Source organism: Orcinus orca, chromosome 11 (assembly GCF_937001465.1).
Source record: "Orcinus orca chromosome 11, mOrcOrc1.1, whole genome shotgun sequence".
Lineage (NCBI taxonomy): Eukaryota > Metazoa > Chordata > Mammalia > Artiodactyla > Delphinidae > Orcinus > Orcinus orca.
Genome location: NC_064569.1, coordinates 11,829,956 through 11,853,024, shown reverse-complemented (window position 1 = coordinate 11,853,024; position 23,069 = coordinate 11,829,956). Strand labels below are relative to the sequence as shown.

General features: G+C 41.2%; 1 protein-coding gene across 1 annotated transcript; it reads left to right on the top strand.

Annotated features, from left to right (window-relative positions):
- Positions 1-4,939: 4,939 nt before the first annotated feature.
- Positions 4,940-23,044, top strand: ARHGDIB (Rho GDP dissociation inhibitor beta). Its single transcript, XM_004281115.4, has 6 exons — positions 4,940-5,092; positions 13,947-14,127; positions 14,813-14,896; positions 16,788-16,864; positions 20,277-20,340; positions 22,366-23,044. Exons 2-6 carry the CDS (start codon positions 13,953-13,955, stop codon positions 22,563-22,565), a joined length of 600 nt encoding a protein of 199 aa, XP_004281163.1. The 5' UTR covers positions 4,940-5,092; positions 13,947-13,952; the 3' UTR covers positions 22,566-23,044.
- Positions 23,045-23,069: the final 25 nt, after the last annotated feature.

Sequence of the window (23,069 nt, the reverse complement as noted above, 5' to 3'; positions counted from 1 at the left end):
TAAACAGTGCACACTCTAGGGGTTCAGAGAAAAATTACACACTTGTTTTGCATCAGCAGTGGAAAGGTTCAGCGAAAGAGGTAATATTGGATATGCATGCAGGCTGATTATAAGCACTGAGATGAAAATGACTCTTTTCTAGTTATTCTAACATTTGCTCTGCAGTAATAAGGATCAGAATGTGATGGTGGTGATGATTTTCTTAGGCTGGACCATTTATTGAGCACTTACTCTGAAGTAGGGATGCTGCTCTATGATTTCTCACACATTATTTCCAACCCTTCCAGCAACGCCGAAGTTGGATATCAGCCTTCTTTTACAGAAGAGAAAAAACTAAGGCTCAGAGGAGTGAAACCATTGTCCTAAGGATACAAGGACAGGAAGACACAGAGCCAGGATATCTGCCTGAACTGCAGCTCTCCGCTCCACCCCAGGTGCTGTTTGGGCCTCAAGGACACATTGCAGAATGAATACCTCTTGCGGCAGAAAGTCTTCCCTGGGAGTTTATTTTCCCTACTTGTAGCCTCCAAGAAATATGTCTGTGCGGGTGGGTGGAGGCAATGGTGGGATGCAAATCCCACATCTCTTTGAGGACTGAAGTTGAAGAGTTCCTTTGAGATGTCTGTCGACTGAAGAAAATTTGCGCAGCCTAAAATCTGTGAGTTAAGTTTTATCCGGGTATCTTACTGAGGACTGTAGCCTGGGAGTCAGCCTCTCACAGAGCTCTGAGGAACTGCTCCGAAGAGGTGAAAACTCTGGTCCAAAACGACAGCTCCTACCACTCTGTGACTCTCTCAGAACTTGTCACTGGCAGAGAGAAATTTCTTCCCTGCAGAAATTTTATCTCAAATGCATCTAGTTTTAAGTCTGTGGAAGGCCTTATTTAACATCATATGATGTCCCTAGAAGGTGCTTTAAAAATGCTGGTTAACAGAATGCTTAATATTTGCTTTTTAAATTTAAAAAAACAAAACAAAAACGAGATTAGCCCTCTGAATTGTCGTTCTTCTTCTCTGTTTAATATAAAAGCACCAGGCCAAAAGAGAAGACTCCCTAAGAACAAGTTCAGTCCTCAAACTCAGATCCTGATGGCAACTCTGAAGGCAAGAAACCGTTAGACCCCAGGCCTTGTGCTATGACCTAGCAGTGCATGGTCTAATTTGGGGAGAAGGGAGGGAACTAAAACATTCAAGTTTTTACTCCATCGAATGATGAGAGAATAATGCTAGTTTTGAGCTCAGACAATTTTTGGTCACGATGGATGTATTTAGAGTTGATTTTGGTGATTTCTGCAATGTCAATAGCATTTTTACCAACACTGTGAACTTCTCTTCTCCTGGCTTAAACATCCTTAGTTTCTTCAGTAATTATTCTGATAGTTTCTAGAATTTTCCCTCTGGTCACCCCTCCTCCACATCCCCACCAAGCTTGTTGGTCTCATCTAGAACGTATGTAGTTAGCCAACATTTTTCTTGAAATACTGTGTCTGCATTAACATAATACTCCATGTGTCATCTAGCATGGCTAGCCCACATTCTAATAGTACAATATATACATGTGATCAGGACAGTATTACTGAGAGGGTCCAAAGTTGAATTGTCCACCCTCCCACCATCTGACACATCACACTATTGATTGTTTGCTAAATCTGTTGTCTGCTACAGCCTTGGGAGTAACTTCCAAGACAATCTCAACTCTCTTTATTCTCAACTTTTAGAACTTCCTTTTCTTTTTTCTAGTTATTTAGATATAGAACTTTACATCTATTTTATTTCAAATGCATCTAGTTTAAGTCTGTGGAAGGCCTTATTTAGCATCATATGATGTCCCTAGAAGGCGCTTTAAAAATGCCGGTTAACAGAATGCTTAATATATGCTTTTTAAATTAAAAAAAAAAAAAAACGAAATATGTCTCTGCAGAAGGGGGAAGTTTCAACAGTCTGCAGTCATCCGTCACTTTTTCAGGCTCATGGCGAAGGTACCATGGAAAATTTGCCTAGAATTTACATTTCAGTATCCTTATAGCAGCAAAGGAAAGCTGGAAAATACTTAAAAGTTTTGATTGTTTTCCGGAAATTCCTGTGCAAATTTCCCAGTTCCATTGATTTCATTTGGCATTACAGACCTAAGGTCCTTAGAGTAAGAGCATCTTACTACCATGACAGGCATTTTCGTACACTTGCAGAAGCTCAGATATGGAGATGGGAGCCTTGGTACATAACACATCTTTGTCAGCATGGGCTAGAAGGGAGATGTCTGCCATGTTAATCTTCTTGACGGAATCTCTTAATCTCAGTTTTCTCATCAGATAAAAAATACATGTGAAAAATGAACTGCAACAGAAGAAAATGAGAAATGGTAATTTCAGGTAGATCCCAACCCTGACTGTGATGCTGGAAGATATTTTAGAAGAATATGGCAATTGTCCTCCTACTTACTGAAAGTCCATCATTATATCATCAAGAAGAGGCTCTATTCTACATTAGCAACTCTTAATTCATTTGAGGTCACGGACCTCCTTGAAAATTTGATGAAAGCTATGAATTCTCTCTCCTCCCCAATAAATGTACACACACTGCATACATACATATTTCTTTTACAGACACTTTCAGAGGTTTCCATACCTTCCAATGTCTGTGCCTAAAGCAGTGCATTAAGAAAAATTGTGAGGACATATTGGGTTTAGGAGGAAAAAAAATGCCCTTTTTGAATAGTGATGGCTTCCCTAAGAGCATGAGAAATGGGTAGTGGTATCCATTGAATCTACCACTCCCAATTTTTCAAATCCTTCTTGTTCCAAATAATTTATTCTACCTATGTTGTTGTTTTTTATTGATGTATAGTTGAGTTACAATGTTGTGTTAGTTTCAGGTGTACAGATCCTTCTGTACACCTGATTCTTTTCCAGTATAGGTTATTACAAGATACTGAATATAGTTCCCTGCGCTATATAGTAGGTCCTTGTTGTTTATCTGTTTTATGTACAGTAGTGTGTATCTGTTAATCCCGAGCTCCTAATTTATCCCTCCCTCCTCCTTTCCCCTTTGGTAACTATAAGTTTGTTTTCTACATCTATGAGCCTTTTTCTGTTTTGTAAATAAGTTCATTTGTATCATTTTTTTTAGATTCCACATGTAAGTGATATCATATGATACTTGTCTTTCTCTGTCTGACTTACTTCACTTTGTATGACAATCTCTAGGTCCATTCATGTTGCTGCAAATGGCATTATTTCATTCTTTTTAATGGCTGAGTAATATTCCATCATATATATATATATATATATATATATATATATATATATATACCATGTCTATATATACCTTCTATATATATATACCATGTCTTCTTTATCCATTCATCTGTCAATGGACATTTAGGTTGCTTCCATGTCTTGGCTACTGTAAATAGTGCTGCTGTGAACATTGGGGTGCATGTATCTTTTAGAATTATAGGTTTCGCTTTTTTTGGATATGTGCCCAGGAGTGGGATTGCTGGATCATATGGTAACTCTACCTATGTTATTCTATGTTATTTTTCAATTGTCTGTCTCCCCTAGAACATAAATTCCACAAGAGAGCAGAGATTTTGAGATTGTCTGTTGCCTACTGCTGTATCTAGATACCTTGTATTTATAAACAGTGTCTCTAGATGCAGTGTCTAGAACAATACCTGGAGGAATTATGTGCTCAAAAAATATTATTGAAAGAAGAAATATGTCCCTTCTTGAGAGCTCTGAGCTACAAACTTTACTATCTTCTGTGTAAATTAATATTCGCTTTTATTTATAATACGGTCAGATACTTTGTTTCAAAGGCTATGTCCTGTCTACAGCATTTTGAAATTTATAGACTAAATCTGTATTTGGTTTTCCTCACTTTTATTAATTTTAATTCTATACTGTTTTCCTTTTCATATTTTTCTAGATTAATCTCTTTTCTCCCATCAAATGACCACCACCTCCTTACTTATTTCAGTTCCATTGACTAAGGATAAGATCCAGCTGGTGGCCTCAACTTACTAAATGAAGTGAACAGAATGCACTACATTTAAATGACTACAAAATAAATGTCAGTTAAATGTCAGTTTGCATAATTAGTCAACTCTAAACATATTAGAACAATGTAAATACTGAATATTGAAATATTAATATAAATAAGCATTTATTATTGGCAGCAACAATGGAAACGTCTAGTGAAAATGTGGCTTGGGTGCTTTAAAAACTGTTTGTTCCCTCAAATGATTTAAATATGGCCTCTGCAACTTGTTTCCATTTAAATTACTTCACAAGCCATTTCCTCAAATAAGGTACAAAGACAGTTTTAGCACTTGTTAAATTATAACAAGTTCTCAGTTAGAAGACTATGAATTAATGAAGTTTTATTTTGTAATGCATTCCGAGGTTTAATCAAAACAGTGCTTTGGCTTCTTTTAATTTAAAAGAAAAATTAGTGAAAACTACAATAAATAACATTTGACGGTTTGTGCTGGAATACACGCTACATCTTGAAATTATGACCGACAAAACTCTAAAGCTCAGTTTGAGGACAAATGTTAAGACTTAGGGCTAAATACATGTAGTTAAAATTCATAATGTCTTAGCACCCAGCATTCACTACCAGCTAACTTTCAAAATATCTGGCTGATAAGGAAGCTGGCAGAGACCCCAAAGGAACAGAAGTTAGTGATACAAAGTAAGGTCTATGTGAATTTTCTGCTACTGGTTTTAGATTACTTGCCTCAGAAGCGTATGCACGGAAATTGAGTTTTAGACATATCCACACAATTATCCATAGGGCGCACAGTTATAAGCTCCAGACCCTTGTCTGAACACTGAGGTATATCCGTGCTCACGTGGGTGGCCATGCTCTCACATGTGCCATGAATCGTCAGGAATGCTGTTCAGAGTTGGCTGATCAAGAGATACACAGCGCAAAGGAACAGGATTTGAGACAGCCCAGGGTTTCCTCTTCAAGTAGGTTTAAAACTTTTTTTTTTTTTCTCACAACTTCCTTCCTGTTCTAACTGCCAGTGCTCAGAAGTCAGCCTTGAGAGACAGAGGCACCCAGGACGGAGACGTGAACCCTTGAATGTAAGTTGAAATACCTTCAGGGTAGGGGAGGCTACAGGTGAGCACAGACAAATGGAGGAATCTCTACACCAGACTACAGTCCTCTACGGTTTATTTTTTTGAGAGGGGCTGTGCCTCTTTAAAGCAAACTTTATGAAAAGAAAGTACCTAAGGAGGCTGCAGAGAAGGGGAAGTCAGAGCGGCAGAGCGGGAGTGGCAGCAGTGACTCAGGGGAGGCACCTCGGTGAGGGAGGGTGAGTGCTGCAGCCCAGGAGATAAATTCTGGATGTCCTGGAAAAAGGCTCTGCATGTACCCACTGGGCGTGCCTGGCCAGGTTCCTCCAAGGTTGGAGCCGGCATCTGGCCAAGCTCAGAAGCAAAAAGACTGTAGATCCAAACTGATACGAAACGCGTTGGTGGATGGTGGGTTTCTGCTGGGGTGGAGATGTGTGGTTTCCTGTTTATAGGCAGACTTTAAAGGGACTGGTTGAAAAGAAAAAAATGGTTCAAAGTTGTCAAATATTAAGCTCTTTTCCACTGAAGAATTTTCTGGGGATGTAAGAGAAATGCGTAATGAAAGCCTCCCCTAGGGTACAGTGGGATTTAATTATCCAAGGGGGAGCATGGCTATTTACTCATCACTCTACAGGGATAGCATTTCTACCATTAGCAAGAGCCAGTGAGATGGGCAAAAAGATAAGTGCTGTTGTTGCCAAAGACCAGCTCTTTACCTCTGAGAGAACTCAAAGCAAACACAGAAGACACCAAACAATTTATTAAGAGATACATTCTAGAAAAATCCAGATAGGACCCCCAGTCAGTGGGCCTTCCAAATGTCAGGGTCTGAATCTGGCAGCCATGAGAAGTGCTTTAGGTGTGACCGGAAATACTTTCTTCCTTTTTAGAGGATGTCCTAGGCAGCATGTTTTAGAAAGTGGTCTGTAATTAAACTCTGGACCTAGGGTAACTTGTGGCATGGGTCTGATAAACTCTGAGCTGTTCTTCTGCTCAGGGTCGGGAAATGCAGATTTCTCCTACATGGAGGTCCCATAGTCACCCCTTCATGTAGAGACCAAGAACCACTGAATTCAGGGTTAGCATGTTGGAGCCTCAGTGCAGGAATGATTAAGCAAAGAGAATCAAGCGGTCTGTGCTGGTCCCAGAGAGTCCAGTCATAGGCAACCATCATTCACCTTCGCCATTGCTTTGTTTCGTTACCTTTATAAGGAAAGATCCCTCCCAAATCCAGATATGACACAGGCATAGTAAGATCATCTTATTATTTCCTGAGATGTGTGGACTTCTGAGAGAATAGTTCATTCCCCATCCATACCGCACAGATCCAGCACACGCGGAATAACCAGGTTTTAGCCGAACAAAGGCTGGCATCTTCCAGGCATTGGAATTCGGTCCTTATTTGGGAGACCGTGAGTTTGTCCCTCAGGAAGTATCCTCGGAGCAATGTCAAGGTTCTGTTTTCAGTGGAAGCTCAGAACAGCAGAGTCAATCAGATGGAAAGATGAGCGCCCCGACCAATTCATGGGAGCACAATAAATTCCAAACTTCAGCTGGCAGGAAGAGAGATGCTTTGGGGGGAGTAAAAATTAAGCAGATAGAGAAAGAGAAACAACTTACGTGGAGGGCCTTCTTTGGGTCATATCTGGTATGAGAAATTTATAAATCTGAATTCTGAGAGGACACAGTGAGGACAGGAAGGCTCAGGAGTGTTCAATGACTTGGCTAAGTTCACACACTGGTGCAAAAAAGAACCGGTAGCTACAATGCCTCAGAGGGACATTTTAGGAAATGCCCGTGGAAGAAAGAGTCTTTAATCCCACATTCTGAGCATCGTTGTTCCTGGGTCAGTGTTACTGTCACCCAGGATCTTGGGTTAGAGTCCATACTGGCACCCCCAGAGATGGGTCTCACGTTACTCCTGAAACTTCAACATTTATCCATTCAATGAAGAATCACTGAGTCCCTCCCTGCTGGTTTGCACACACTCTGGTTTCCACAGCCAGAGCTTGTAAAAATTCACTTGGGTTTTCTTAGAAGGGCTGGTATTCACCATTTGTGCTTATAAAAATTGTCTCTACTTCTGTCTAACTTTTCATGCTTAATTTAAAACCTCTGTGAATGGATCGAATAATTGCAGTGTAGTCTTTTGCCCAATAATGGCTGACTTAACGCAGTTTTCTTTGAGGATTATTTAAAATGAATGTTTGTGGAAGTAGAGTGACTTCACACAGTAGAGGCTCAGGAAAGATGAATGCGTCCGCTGAGTTCTCTCTCCTTTTGCGTATGAATCTGGGTGTCCACGGGGCACTGGTCCTAGGACCACCCCCCTTCTTCCTTGATACTAAAATCCATGGATGTTCTGAGTCCCGTGCCCTCAGTATCAGCAGAAGACCAACTGTACTATGAATGTCCGGGAAGGAATGATGTATTATTTCTCAGGAAATAATTCTTTCAAGGGAAATGCTAAAGAATTCTGCTTCTAGGAACCTGTACCCTCCTCTGATTGATCTTAATGTTTATTGTAACAAGACAGTGTAACAAGACACTGTCCTCTCAGGCATGGGGTTGGTTCCTCTTATCCAGCACTGCACTTGCAGATGTTCTTGGTGGGGGGTGGTAAAGAGCAGCTCTGAGAAGCCCTGGAAGCACCAATTCCTCTCGGTCACTAGGGAATAGTGACACACCAGAAAGGAAGCCAGAAACAGGACAGCTTCTGGAGTCCCGAAGGATAAACTTGGATTCCCCAAATGAGCCAAATTACCACGTAGACAGCAAAGCAGACCCAAATCCTCCTCCGCTAGCCCTGAGAGGGTCCAGCTCTCCATGACCTGCTGGAAAGCTACAGCCCCAGATGTGGGGAAAGTGGGCATATCCTGGACATTGGGAAACGAAGATGACAGGGAAAGCTGATGCTCACGTAGGTACTTCTCTGACGGAAACCCCCTACTTCTGCGGCTTCCACATTTGTCTCTCTCTCTCCCTCCACTTTACTCTTCTATCTAATACTCCCGGCCTGTGCATCTAAGAAGCAACTGGCAACTTCGGGGCATGAGTTAAGTCTCCACTGTACTTTGCTCCAGAGCCAGAGGGAATTTTCTCCATTAGCTGTGCCTGTGTCTCCTGTCATTTCCCATCATTCACGGAGTGACCCTTGGCTTCACTTATGAAAGGGAGCAATAAATAGAATCTAAAATTAAATGGCTTTTTAAAGAAATATAATAGTGACAGTCCCATTTTATGGCTGACTCAGTTCATAAACAATCCTTGCAGTTCCCAGAACTTCTTGTCTCTTTCGTACTCCTCAAAGAGACAAGATCTATTTTTAAGAAGGAAGGAGATGAGCTTGTCAACACTGCAGATCCAAAAGAAAGCATTGGTGTCTGACAGTCAGTTACCTTGCTGAAGCTGAAACTGTAGCAAAACAGACAGCGGCACCAGGAAGGGAGGAGAGGAAGGGAATAGAGTGTTACTGAACATCTACTATTGACCAGGACAGTCCAAGAACTTTTCATGTTTTCTCCCACTCTTCAACCCTGTAAAGAAAGATTATTATTCCCACTTTACTGGTGGAAAAACTTGGGCTCAATGAGGTTAATAACTGGCTTAAGTCCCACAAAAAGTCAATCGTGGATACATATTTTGAATTTCTGCCCCATCGGTCTCAAAGCTCAAGTTCCAAGAGACATACAGGGTCATCTTTCTATGAATTAACCAGGTGATTTGTTTCATCTAAACTCAAGAGTTTTACCTTTTCTTGCCCTCCAATTATTTAGAACTGCATTAATGAACCAGTAGAGTGTGCTCCATCCTGGAGACTGGTAAATTCTTAAGTGCATTTCACTTTCAGTGTCTTGGAAATTTCACCCAATTTGTAAGCAAAAACACCGATTTGTGCTATGTTATACTCATGCCATGAGTACCCACCCTAATTTAATCTGACATTTTAATTGAGCCTGAGAGGATTAAGTTGCTGCCTCAGCCCATCTAAATCTTGGCACTGTTTCACTGAATACTAAACATGGGTGTGTGTGGGTTTGCTGTGAAAATTCACATGTGTAGGCATCTGTGAAGCAGGAAATAGATAAGTAGAGTGGTGAGCACATTAAAAAAAAAGCATATGTGCTTTGGGGCCTTATGAAATATAACATTGATAATTCTCCATTTCACTTCTACTGTGTAAAGAACCAAAGTCAAAAACAACCTACAAAGAAACAAAAACAAAACAACCCTGCTCTTTGTGGAACAGGGGTGAGCTGCAGAGGGAGGTGAGCAGACCCCAACAAGAACGTTCTGTGCTGATGGGCTGGGTACTCCCCAGCCTCACCTCCACTTCCTCTTTCCCTTTCTTGTTTTACAGCCTTCTTTAACTTAAGGAGCATTAGGGTCACTGAATTATGAAGGGGTCTCAGAGATCTTTTAACACAATGATTTCATTTTGCAGAGGCCAAAACTGGAGCAGAGGTTCAGTGACTTGCGCAAGGGGACGTGGAGCCTAGTTGCACTGAAAACGCTCTTTATGTGACACTTCCCTGACTTGCTAAAGCCGCCCTGCAGAGTTTTGCAAAGCAGCACTTACCTCTGCCTGTGCACCCCCCAGGGAGATTCCCACAATGATCAAACGAGCTCTCCAGAGCTCTCCAGTTTCATGATTACTTCTTAATAAAGAGAGCTGGAGCGACAGAGCGTAGAGCCTCAGGTCAGACCACCCGGGCTCAGATATTCATTCTGCCGCTTACACAGCAAGTCTTCTTGGGCAAGTTACTTACCTCTCCTTTAGTTCCCCGGTCTGTAGAAGGGAATGGTGATAACCGCAGTCCTTAAGGTTGTGGTGAGGACTAAATGAGATAATCCTCATGACAGCATTTAGCACTTGCGTGTGATAACTGTTAGAATTATTATCATCAATTACAAAACCAGCTGTTCTTTAGATGACAAGATTAGAAAAAAGTCTGGAATTTCCATAAAATTACTATTTTCACTTCAGCAGCACCCATAAAATGGAAAAGAGAAAAATGAGGGAGTTCCCTGGTGGCCTGGTGGTTAGGATTCCAGGCTTTCACTGCCATGGTCCGGGTTCAACCCCTGGTCAGGGAACTGAGATCGTTCAAGCTGCACAGTGCGGCCAAAAAAAAAAAAAAACAGTAAAAATTATTAAAAAAAAAGGAAAATTGTATTTGTAATTCAATATACACACACAGGTAGTCTGGGAAACCATTGTCAAGATATATAAGCCAGTTGCGGCTTTGGGAGAATCTGAAGTTCCCCGGAAATGAACTGTGAAATTGAAAATGTAGGATCTTTGGGGAATTCACATAAATTTGAAATAGTAAAACAGAGGTAGGTAGTCTCTTATATACACCGGTGAAATAAGGTAGCAGAATGTTAATTTAGCTGACACTTGACTACAGGTAAAGGCCTTAGAAAAGGAAAGCACCTAGAGATGGTCTGCCCTAACCCCTCACTTCCCAAGATGAGGAAAGGAAGATCACAGCAGTTGGAACATTTGCTCACAGGGTTACAGCTAGTTAGTGGCAAAGCCAGAATGAAAACTCATGCATGATGAGGCCTAGTTCAGTGAGGGAATAATTATCCAAAATCAAATAGATTGACCCAGAACTCTTCCCTAAAACCGCCCCCTGTGCACTATCGCTCTTCTGCTGGGCTCGTGGTCAGATCCAGATGTTACATGGTCTCTTCTCCTGCTTCTGAGGGCCAACGTTTCAGGTTCACAGACAGGATCCGTGGCTTGAGGCTGAGTTGTGACATTGGTCTGGCCAGGCTTCGGAGACAAGCAAGCTTCCCCTTTAACACTCAGCGCTCTGCTTCATTGTTTCCAAAAGTTACAGTTTCAAGGTCATGTTCTTAATCATGGACTTCAGTAGAATCTACAAAGGACTTCAGGAGTCCATGAACCCCTGTACTGCGTGCACAACTTCATGGGCTTTTTCCTTTTTTCCTTTTATAAGGACCATGACCCTTACCCGATTTTTAAAGAGCTTTGTAATCTCCAAAAAGATTAAGAACCGTCAGTCAAACAAGCTGGGCTTTTTGGTATGGCTAGATTGCTCTTCCTCCAATGTCTTCTCCACTTTGGAGAATAACAAGTATCAGTATGTGCTAAAGTACAGTGTCTTGTAAATACTAGATGCTCATCATATATTTGTGACCTTAATTTTGCTTTCAAAAGGCCTTTCCCTAAGAAGTGGTTTCCAGTCCTTTATTTGCCATATTATGACATTTTCATCTTTTTTTCCAATCACCTCTCCTGAGTGAACTGGTTTGGGGTCATCTGACTACATATCTCTTTTTTTTATGCTATATAATTAGACCAAATTATTTTCATGTTGTCCCGAATTTCCTCCTCTTGACTTCTACAATTTCATATAGTAATCCCACATTAGCCTCTGATCTTCAATGCCTTTAAATAAATTTTTGGCTCATTTTTCTAGAGCAATTATTGTATCTGTAATGAATCAAGGAAATTTAAAAGTGACACAAGTCTCAGATTCACTAATGAAAAGATCAAGCTCTAGATGACAGATAAATTGACTTGTCAATGATTACACTGTGAGAAGTTAGGAAATGCTGTCCTAGACCAGATCTTTCTCTCTCTCTGTCTCTCTGTCTCTGTCTCTCTCTCTCTCTCTCTCCTTTCAAAATTGAGATTTGAGGGTGCAGAATTACTATTCCCTAGGTTATTAAAGTCACCGTGATCTTCTGTGATGTCATCATCTCATGGTCAAACTTCAAGCACATGACTTGTTAGAACCAAGCAATATATTCCAGAAAGTCCTGCCTATGGGGCCTGAGATGCTTTCATCTGTAGATAGCTTTCCTGATGCTCTGTCTGCAGGTTTCTTATGTGACCTCTATCCTGGATATCTGGTCAGGCTCCAGAGGAGAACCTGTCTCATCTGATTAGTCTCCTCTGGGTTGCTCTTTATGTGTGACTTAATGGTTGTCCTTAAACTACCCACAACCTACAACCTCCACCCACTGTATCCTTCATTGTTTCTCCAACCAGTTCATTCACTTTCCCTGAGTGTTTTTTGTAACATGAGTTGAGTTAGTCACTCTGTTTATTGTGATCTTCTCTAGAGGCTCAACTCTGAGTGGAGCTGGTTCTGTAGCTGAAGCAAGAGTTGCCACAGGAACAGGCCTACATGCTTCCTTCCTACACAGGAAGTGGACCTGGGCATTGCAATACTGTTTTCAGAGTTGATCCAAGAGTCACAGTGTTTGGCTTGTTATTTTGCTGGAAGAGGATGGATGAGCCAGGAGATATGATTTCTTTTCCTTCCCTTTTTTTATTCTGTTAAAACTGCTTTTGTTTGGCTTCACTTCCAAATTATTTTTCTTCCTGTTGCCAATAATAGTGACATTGAGACTCAAAACCATAACTGATTTTGGCCAGACACAGCTTCACTCTCAGGGGACTTTTTAGAGATTTGAAGAGTCACTCAGGATGAGATGTGATAGGTATTTACTTAGTGTTCTGCCACTTCCGAGCACTAAAGCCTTTACCCAAAACAGGGAAGAGAGTTACCCTCAGAGCAGAGCAAAAGGAAATCAGGACATTATCTCCTTCTCCAAATATCTCCCTTGTTTCCCCCAAATAGCTCCATTGCTTCCAGCCATGGGGCCTGAAATTCTTCCAGTAGATATTTCTTCCTCTTTATTAAGACATGGCATCTCACCCTGCTATGTGAACTTGGGCAATTCTTTTAACCTCTGGGTTTCAAGGTTCTCAATGATTAAATTAGGGTTTGGAATATATTACCTCTAAGGTTCATTTCAGCTCTGAAAAGCTCTGACTATACATGCCCCAAGAGGAATAATTTTAAAATTTATTATTCATTCATCAACACTTATGTGTGAATAATTTTATTAGATCTTCCCTCAATGTTTTAACCCAAAACAAGTAAATATAAATGATGATGAAAGAAGACAGACCCCAGAGTATGCCCAGGTGAGGTCTTAGAGCATAAGGTCAGTCAGGGGAAATCTCGAGAGGGTAGAGAGGTACTAAAAGGGAAGTGGAAATTGATAGAAAGTACTAAAGACACAGTTACAATTTGTCTGGAGGAATTTAGAGTCCTTTGCTATTTTGTGTCATTTCAAAAGAACAGAAGATCTTTATATATAGAACCTATTAAGTCAATGAATGAACGCTTATAAAATGGCTGAACTATTTCAGTGTCTTGGGAGATTCAAGAGAAACACAACACTTAGTACCTGAGCTCAAGGAATTATTAGCAGTGTTGGGTGAAAACCAATCAGACACTCAGGCAGGTATCACAGGGACCTACAACCTCTCATGAGTTACCTTTGAGCTCTTGCAGGAGTTCAGGGAAAGATTCAATGAATGAGAAAGAGCTAACTTTTTTTAGCACATACTTGAAACCATCATAACTGGGATTGTACACACTGAGCACTTTGACACTGGCAAGGCTGGCTGGATTTGGAGGACTGTGATAATTTCTATAAGTATATGAGCTAGGGCCACTCATTATGGTCCGGGACAGCTGTACTATGTTGTTTCACTTGTTTTACAGGATTCCCAAAGAGTTACTTATTTTCTGTCAGTTTCATTCAGTGAACAGGAGGGACACATCCCAGTATGGTAACATTCAGGCATGTGAAAGGAAAGCCTGGAATGCATTATATTCTTATTTTGTGAAATACAATGAGGCTGAATTAGGGGAAAATCTGGAAAATCACTGGCAATTACACAAGTTCATTAGGGCAAAAATAATGCTAAGAACAGCCCCACAAACATCGTTCATATCCACTGACTTTTGGCTAATAGACCGTCCTCTCTCTCTCTCTTTCTTTCTCTCCCTCCCTCTCTCTCTAGATCAAAATGACTGAAAAGGCCCCAGAACCACACCTGGAGGAGGATGAAGAGCTGGATGGCAAGCTCAATTACAAGCCTCCACCACAGAAGTCCCTGAAGGAGCTGCAGGAGATGGACAAAGATGATGAAAGTCTAGCGAAGTACAAGAAAACGCTCCTGGGGGACGGGCCTGTGGTAGCAGGTGCGTGTGTGCCGAGATGCGGGGCAGGTGAAGGGGCACTGACAAGGCAGACATTTCAGCTACTCAGGAGCAGTTGCAAAGGAAAGTGTACCAAGTGCTTCCAGGGTTAAGTGAGTGAGGTGCAATCTCTATGTGCCGAATCAAGTTATGGACCAGATAATTAAGTTTTCTTTGGAGATAAGGTGCAAGTTGACATTGACATAGATAAAAATAACACATAGGGAGGGTTTAGAAGGAATTTCAGACTACCACTCAGAATTGTCTTCTCTCCACGATTGCTCACCTTCTCTCTTTTTCTTCTCTTTCTCCTTCTCACTCCTTACCTAAATAACCATCTCTTCCACATACACATAGGCAATGGCGAACTAAGACATGGCCCAAAGATATGGATGGGCCGTGACTAACCAGCAGAGTACCCATAGCCACTCAGGAAATGTCTGCTATTGAGGATTGAGATGGACCTACAAGGACCTGAAGCAGAAATAGCATCACTGGAATGTATAAGGCCACTAAGACCAAGCATGGTGAATCAGCCACTTCCATTTCTTTTCTCCTCCAGATGGAGATATCCCTTTTCTTTGTTATCTTGTCTCTCTCCTACTTTAAATGCACACACACACACACACACACACAGAGTACGCAAATACCTCCTCTCTGTGCTTACATTCCCTTTTGAATCCTGCAGACCCAACAGCCCCCAATGTCACTGTCACCCGTCTTACCCTGGTTTGTGAAAGTGCCCCAGGACCCATCACCATGGACCTCACTGGTAAGTGGACACATCTGTTCTGTTTAGTGGGGCCTAATGGCATCACTGGGCAAACTGGGTTTTGTCCTCTGTCCCAGCAAAAAAAGAGAAAAATCCTAGTAAAGTGAATTCTAGTAAGGTATGCTGAGTCCAGTTCACAAGTCATAGTTTTCACAGTATTTACTGTGCTTAATGAAAAGCCCAGTCTCTGTCTCTAATTGAAAAGGGGTCAGGTGTAAGTACTGGATATATCTACCTGTATCATATTTACTTCAGATTTTTATCTCCACATGGTAGCAGGAGAATTACTATTTGTGTAAAAAGACTGCTGATGGAAATGTTAAGAAGCAAGCTGTATGCTTCTGAAATGGTAATATTTATACAATCTAAACATCAGAGAAAATATTGACCTTGCCTCAGCTACAGAACTTACCCGAAGACAGGAAGAAATCTAAGACCTCCTGAGTAACGCTAGGAATTCCACTGTTAAATACACATTGTTTAACTTAAAGCTCTGATTCTTTTAAAGAAGCAACTTCCCCCACTAAAAATGTACAAATTAACATGTTATTTTCTTTCATTTTATTGTGACAAGGGTCAAGTCCTTTCCTGAGACTTAGGTCTGGAGGAAATGAGGAGAGCCGGGGAAGGTGGCTGATTTGGGGAAAATTGGCAAATGGGAGGAATGAGGAAAGGGCCACTGAGCTAGGGGTTGGGGGCATGAAAGGCAGGTCTTTAGTAAAAAACCAAAAATTATTACTAGATTCAAAAACTGGACTCATGAGACAGAATAAAGCATGACTCTAGAACAGTAGGCTTAACAGCAAGGTGGTTCCCCTCACACAGGACACATCCACTCTTTACCTTATATGGGCTTTTTGTCAGAGAGAGGAAACTGGAGGTTAAGACACACTTCCTATTCAACCGAAATCATTAGAGCATACATTCAGCTACCTCCATGTTCTAGCATTTCTCCAAGAGAGAAACTCTCTCTCTCTCTCTCATCGGACCTCAGACCTCTTCCTGTGCGAAATTGCGTGAAGTTACCAGGTACAACCATCATTTTGCAAGATAAGGTCTGAATTAGCACTAAGGAAACCTGCTCTGTTCAGAAGGGCTTGATGATATTGCAGGGAAAACTTGGTCTCTGTCCTCTTTTCCCAGCAGCAAGAAAACCAAATTCAGTTTTCTGTCACAAAAAAGCTATGGAGGTGAATCCCAGATGTATACATAGGATGCTGGTACCAACTCTGTACATGAAGCAGGTGCACAGAATTGTGCAAAACATACACACACACACACACACACACACAGTCACCCCGAATGTCAAATTATACAGGATCACGTTGGGAGAGGAGCAGAGAAAGATCACCTCTCTAATTAGGGGCAGATCTCAGTTTTATGGAGCCTGAAGCCTTTATAACTTAAGTGATGTTTCCTTTTCCTTAAGAAAAATAATATGAAATTGCAAATGCAAAAGCAAAATTAAGTACAAAAGTGAAATTTTTTTAGAATGATAAAAAGGAACCAAATGAGTACATTTTTTAAAGCTAGAAAACACCACAAATCTACAAAAAAAAATAGCTGGCACTCATATAATATTTTTCTCCTATTTCTTTATTTGAGGGGTGGGGGCAGAGTCTTTAACCATAACATCTTACATATCCTTAAGGTTGCAGTCAAACTTGGGGAAAAGCTCTATCACATTTCTTTCACATCTGGCTGCAAGATTTCAGGCATTTCAAATGTGTGTTTGTGCAGCAGCTAATCTCAGACATTCTTTGACTTGAGGACCATGTGGACCATGTTGCTCTGAGGAGCCCAGCAAATGGCTCTGGAGCTTCAACTTCATTCATCTCCTTGTGAATGTCCTTCTGAGGAGAATTAACTCTTTCAAAATCCACTTCTACAGGGGATCTGGAAGCCCTCAAAAAAGAAACCTTTGTGCTAAAGGAAGGTGTTGAATATAGAGTCAAAATTAACTTCAAAGTAAGTATCTGGTTTTGTATGTTTTAATTAAGTTTAAATCTTTCCTATAATCAGAGGAAGAAAAAATCAGATTTCTTGCATTATCACGTTGGCATACTTTTTGTTTATTTCTCTTTTTTCCCTGGACTGTCCTCTCCCCAATCCTGGGCTCTACCTGTTACAGGTGCACCTTTGCTTCATGCCTTTTTCCAGCCAGGACCCTTCCCTTGGACTCTCCCTTGATCACTGAAGCCAATGGGATCCCTCTCCTGGGACCTTCTAATACTCCCATCCACAAGACACACATTACTTTGTATTATACCATTTGTATCATTTCTCCCCTATTCAGCCTAAACACCTTGAGATAGGGAGAGACTATCTATCCCTTCTTTGCAATATTTCAAGCAAAACTTTTTAAATGGTAGATATTTCATGACTACTTATTGAGAAATAGATAAATGAATGAATCAATTAATAGGAAAAGAAAGTAGAAAAGCTAGAGCCTCAGCTCTAATTGCTCAAGGATATATAAATTCAGGGGGTGTGGTGCTTGGTAAATAACTGGAAATTACAACTTAGTTGTAGAGCAGGTAAACAAGTAAGAGCAAAACTAAGTAGGAGATAAACTGACATAGAATGAATAGGCCCATATCCCAGTGAGCAACCAAAATCAAGGAGAAAAGTAACCTTGACTTTGAAAACAAATGAGTTAGAAATTCACTGTTTGCATTTAATTGCTTATAGGTGCTTTGGTTGCCCCTCACTCCCACTTGGTCACTTCCTCCAGGGCTTGGGCTCCACCAACAAAGACCCCATCCGCCCTCTCTATTTGCACACCAGCCCTTCTTTCTCCAAGGTTCAGGATATGATTCAGGGTCCATGGACAATCATTCCCCACCACATACAAATATGCCTCAGAATAATTTCCTTCCGAAAATATTTGTTGATGCCTACTCTATAATAGACACTCTATAATAGTCACTGACTTGTTTCCTGTATTTATTACTAAAGCACCTGAGAGTTTAGTAAGGCCTTGTATCCAAATATTCTTCAAATGGGTTTCACATCAGTCCAATTTCAAATCATTAATGCTACTGCCTTAATTTTTCAATTTAATAAGCAGTTGGGATTGACACATATACATTAATATGTATAAGATAGATAACTAATAGGAACCTGCTGTATAAAAAATAAATAAATAAAATTCAAAAAGAAAATGTTGTTGTGAATAAGATGAGAAGGAAAGGTCTGGTGCGTGGGCTTCTGCCATGGGTAGCAAGGCCAGGGTTGGGTCCTCGGCAGTCAGGATTACACATGAAGGCGATGGAGAAGGTGGGCACAGAAAGCAGTTTTTAAGTCCCATCCACTTCAGAGATTTGGTCTTGTCTCTAACAGGGAAAGGTCACTCTCTACGTGTAACCCACATAAAGTCGAACCTCCCTGTGGCCTGTCCCAGCATGGATCGAGGAAGAAACACCAGTTCCAAACTGAAAATATGTCATTGGAAAATGATTTAAATCTTTACTGATGTCTCTTGAAAAATGTCCAAGAAAGTTTGCATTCATAACACCAGCAACACACCCTAGAATTTCATTAACTCTCTTAGTTGCTCTCAAAGTTCTTCTCTTTCTTCCTCAAAACTTAACAACACTCTCCAAAAACTGGGATGCTTCTTTTAGTTTCTTCCCCTTTTCCTTCTGCCTCCCAAGGAGATGTGGTATATATGATTTCCATGGCTCTCACTTTTGTTTGTTTGTTTGTTTGTTTGTTGGGGTTTTTTTTGCAGTACGCGGGCCTACTCACTGCTGTGGCCTCTCCCGTTGCGGAGCACAGGCTCCGGATGCGCAGGCTCAGCGGCCATGGCTCACGGGCCCAGCCGCTCCACGGCATGTGGGATCTTCCCGGACCGGGGCACGAACCCGTGTCCCCTGCATCGACAGGCGGACTCTCAACCACTGCGCCACCAGGGAAGCCCGGCTCTCACTTTTCTTCATGCTCCCAGTAAACTGTCTTTTCCTGGGGTGGAAAAGACAATTGGGAGGGATGTGCAGGCAGAGGAAGAGAATAACTAGGAATATTTATACTTTTCTTTCGTCTGTCTCAACCATATTTATGTTAAGTGAACACTCTATTGAGCAGTAGAAAAGCAGGAGTCTCTTTATTTTGAAGCCCTTATTTACTACTCTGCCACCATTCCTGTTTTTTGGTCTTTTAACCACCAGACCACATCTTCTACTAGGCCCAGAAGACCAGCTTAGAGACTTCTAGAAAGATGCATTCATTTTTCCTATTTCTATGAGTCACATGTGGAAGTCAGAGGAATTAGAAAGTTTGGGTTTCATTTCACCACAGTTTCTTCAATGAAGCTGTTTTCTTTCTGTCTGCTTTTGGTAGGCTTATGCTACAGATTTTACTGAGTGACAGTTTCAAACCTCAGCTGGCAGTATTCACGGCTATGCTACCTTATTGCCAACGAAACAAAATGTAGCGCTGACAGATTGCCTTAACTATTCTGTCCAAAACAAAAAGGGAGTCCTACCTATTGTCGAGGAGAACCTATTTTTAAGATGCTTTAATTCTTACATCGGTGAACAATTAACCAAGCCATCAAGCTAATGCTGCCATGGCCACTTTAATTTGTTTGTATAAACATGACGACTGTATAAGATTAACAGAAAGACCAGTTCAGTCCTAGGTAGAATGAATCATGGAAAAACAAAGTGCTTGGGCTGTCTATATTTTCATTCTGCTTTAGTAAATTTTCTTTGAAAGGCTTGGGAAAGTGGCAAGGTCTCAGACAACGTCTGAAAATGACAGCCATCCAAAATACAGATGCAAATGGATTTCACCCATTATTTACATATGAGGGGGATGTTTTCCTGTGACCCATCTCCTCATCTCTAGACTCCAATCACAGTTACATTCCAGGCAAAGTCACCTTCTAGACCTGATTTTCCATTACGACTTTTCTCTTTGTTTGTTTTTCATATGTTAGGTGGATCATTTCTGAAGTTAGGAGTTTTCAGATATTTACACAATAGTTTCCATGGGTACCTTTGTAACCTAAAATGAGGATGGTCTTCTGGCCAGTAATATCAGGGAGGGGAGATCAAGACCATTCTCTGAACCATTGAGGAAGGAGAAATACAATGAAGAATATTGAGACAATGTTGTAATTAACCATCCCATCCCCAACACCAAAAATCACAGTTTTAGACAGTTACAACCAGATTGGTAACGTTGAGTCTTGTGACCTCCTCTCTCCAATGTCTGCCTCATCACCGCGCTAAAAGACAGTAGTAACTTATTCTGAACCAAATCTTCAGTCCTTTTGTCCTCAGAGAAGCCTCAGCTAGGTAGGATCAGCATGAAAGATGAGGGAAAATGAAAGATCCTCTCTAATCCGAATCGCTTGACTCCTTCCCACCTACAGGTGAACAGGGATATTGTGTCAGGACTGAAATATGTTCAACACACCTACCGGACTGGGGTGAAAGGTAAAGTATCAACACTTTCCACTGTCCCAAACTCTGCTTCTCACCGACACTTAAACTTCAGGTTATTAGCAACTTTTAGCCCTAAACTCATTTAAGAATCTGATGATAGCTGTGGACACTCACCCGATGAGAGGCACACATATACTTCTGACCTACATATTAATGGCAAGGTCTGTATTCAGGAAACTTAGTTAAGACTGGGTCAGCCACTAACCTTCAGCATTCAGCTTCTGGAATTCAACTTTATTACTTATAAAGGGGAAGAGTAACCAAGATAAGTTTGAATCAAAGTACATAAATGTAGTCTTAAAATTAAAAAAAAAAATCAGTCCACAAGTATAAAACCTGGGTGTCACAGAAATCGAAGATAGGAAAGACCTATCCGATGGGAGGTGGTAGCAGCATACGGGGGGCAGGTGGCGGGGCAGAGGGGTAGGGACAGTGCTCAATTTCATAAACAAAGAAATAGAAAAAAGTACTCTTTCTAGAATCGAGAAAAGCTTTGTAACTGAAACAAATAATATCACATTACTTAACGTGCAGTTTTCTCGACAAGTTGTACCTAAGCGGTACATGCCGTGGGAACCTGTCTTCAGTTGTCTTCCATTAATATGGGCAGGGAGAAGTGAACGGTGGAAGGCTGATGGAAGCACTTGTAAAGTTCCCTTTTACCTGAAGGTGTCAAACAGCATCCCCCAGAAGTGTGAAACAATAATGTGTAGGTCAGTTCCTCCGAATGGATCAATGAGGGCTAGGGAAGGCACTGATCAATTTGCATGACATAGAGAACCACTCAGTGACTCAAATGCCACAGAAGTTGTTAACCTGAAAGATCTCGGTTGATCGTTCCAATACCTAGTCTCATGAAAAAATAGTTCAGTTTATTATTTTCCTTTGGGCGTAAAGACTGTGGTACTTCACTCGGGCAAGAGGTCGATGAGGTGTCTGTAGCCGTTCCTCCAAGCTTATTCAAAACAACAGCTAACTAAATGTCACCTGCCTGCCTACCTACCTTTACTTATACTTTCTAATCCCTACTATTCTTAATATATAATCCAGTTACCTATTAATAACTTTGGTTGGCTATTTTTACCATCTGTCCCAGTTCATCACTATTTTTTGCTTTTACCAAATGATTGGGTTTTCCTTTCCATTTAATTATTCCATCCATGAATTCTGTTCATTCTGATGCCCAGCTGTTACCTTATCTCCTCCAACTGTTCATAGAATGATAGTTTGTATATAGAAGACCCTTGAAGTTCATTATATAGAAAAGAAAGAGAGGCTCCAAAGTGTTAGGTAGTTGCAGAGCTGAAGCCAGAACTCAGGTCTCAACTAGTTTGAGATATTTTTTTATGGAGATAGAATTGACATATAACATTGTATCATTTTGAGGCTTATAGCATAATGATCCGATATATGTATATATTGCAGAATGATTACCAAAAGTTTAGTTAATACCCATCACCACACATAGTTACAATGCTTTTTTCTTGTGTTGAGAACTTTTAATACCAACTCTCTCAGCAACTTCCAAATCTACACTAGAGTACTGTTAACGATGGTCACCATGCTGTGCATTCCATCCCCAGGACTTACTTATCTTATAACTGGAAGTTTGTACCTTTTGACACCTGGGATTTTTTTTTATGGTATAATCTGCTACATCTCCATAAAAAGAGTCTAGATCCCCATGGATTTAGGGCGCTGATTCCCCACCTTCCTGAATCTCAAAATCAGCTGTAATGTGTTTTAAAGACACCGATGCTTGGGACCCACAGCAGATCACTAACCTTTGGGAGTGGGTCAAAGAATAGTGTATTATTCAAAAAAACTCCAATTAAAAAAAAAAATGTTTTTAGGAGAAAAAAAAAAGTTGCCCCAGGTAAATCTGGTGTTTAGCCATGATTGGAAACCATTGCTCTTGGCTTTGATCACAGGGAGCTGTGCTCCAAATTCTTCAGTGTGCAGTGTTTGTTTTCCCTCTACCAAGCTTTCACCCTAATGAATTTTCTTTCTTCCCAGTGGATAAAGCAACATTCATGGTTGGCAGCTACGGGCCTCGGCCAGAGGAGTACGAGTTTCTGACTCCAACTGAGGAGGCCCCCAAGGGCATGCTGGCTCGAGGCACTTACCACAACAAATCCTTCTTCACGGATGATGACAAGCACGACCACCTTACCTGGGAGTGGAGCCTGTCCATCAAGAAGGACTGGACAGAATGAGCACCTCCGCCCATCCCTTTCCCTACCTTTGCCACCCAGAAGAGCCCCGTCCCTCCTCCCTGATCACAGCTGAGCCCCACCTCCAGCAACCTCCACCTTCTCTTATCGCTGCATCCTCTCCCACACTGTCTCTCACAGTGGTCCCCCGAACAAGATGCTTAAAACCCAGGCTTTAATCCTGCCCCCACGCTTCTGATCCCCTCTCATAGCCAGATCTCCCCAGTTCTCCATCCCAGTAGACAATCATTTAATATTCCCTCTTTTATTCCCATTCAAGCAACTAGAGGCCAGGAAATGGGCAAACTAGCACTAACAGTCCTTTTGCCTTGGGTCCCTGTATCTCCTTCCTACCCCTGGATTCTCCTGTGGCTGCTGCTGACTCACTGAAGGTCCCTAATCACATTCCCTGGGGTTCTTCTTCACTGGGAGACACTGTAAACAGCACAAGAGCACAAGAATAAAACAGTTGTATGATCAGATTGAGACCCTCATTTCTTTGCTTTC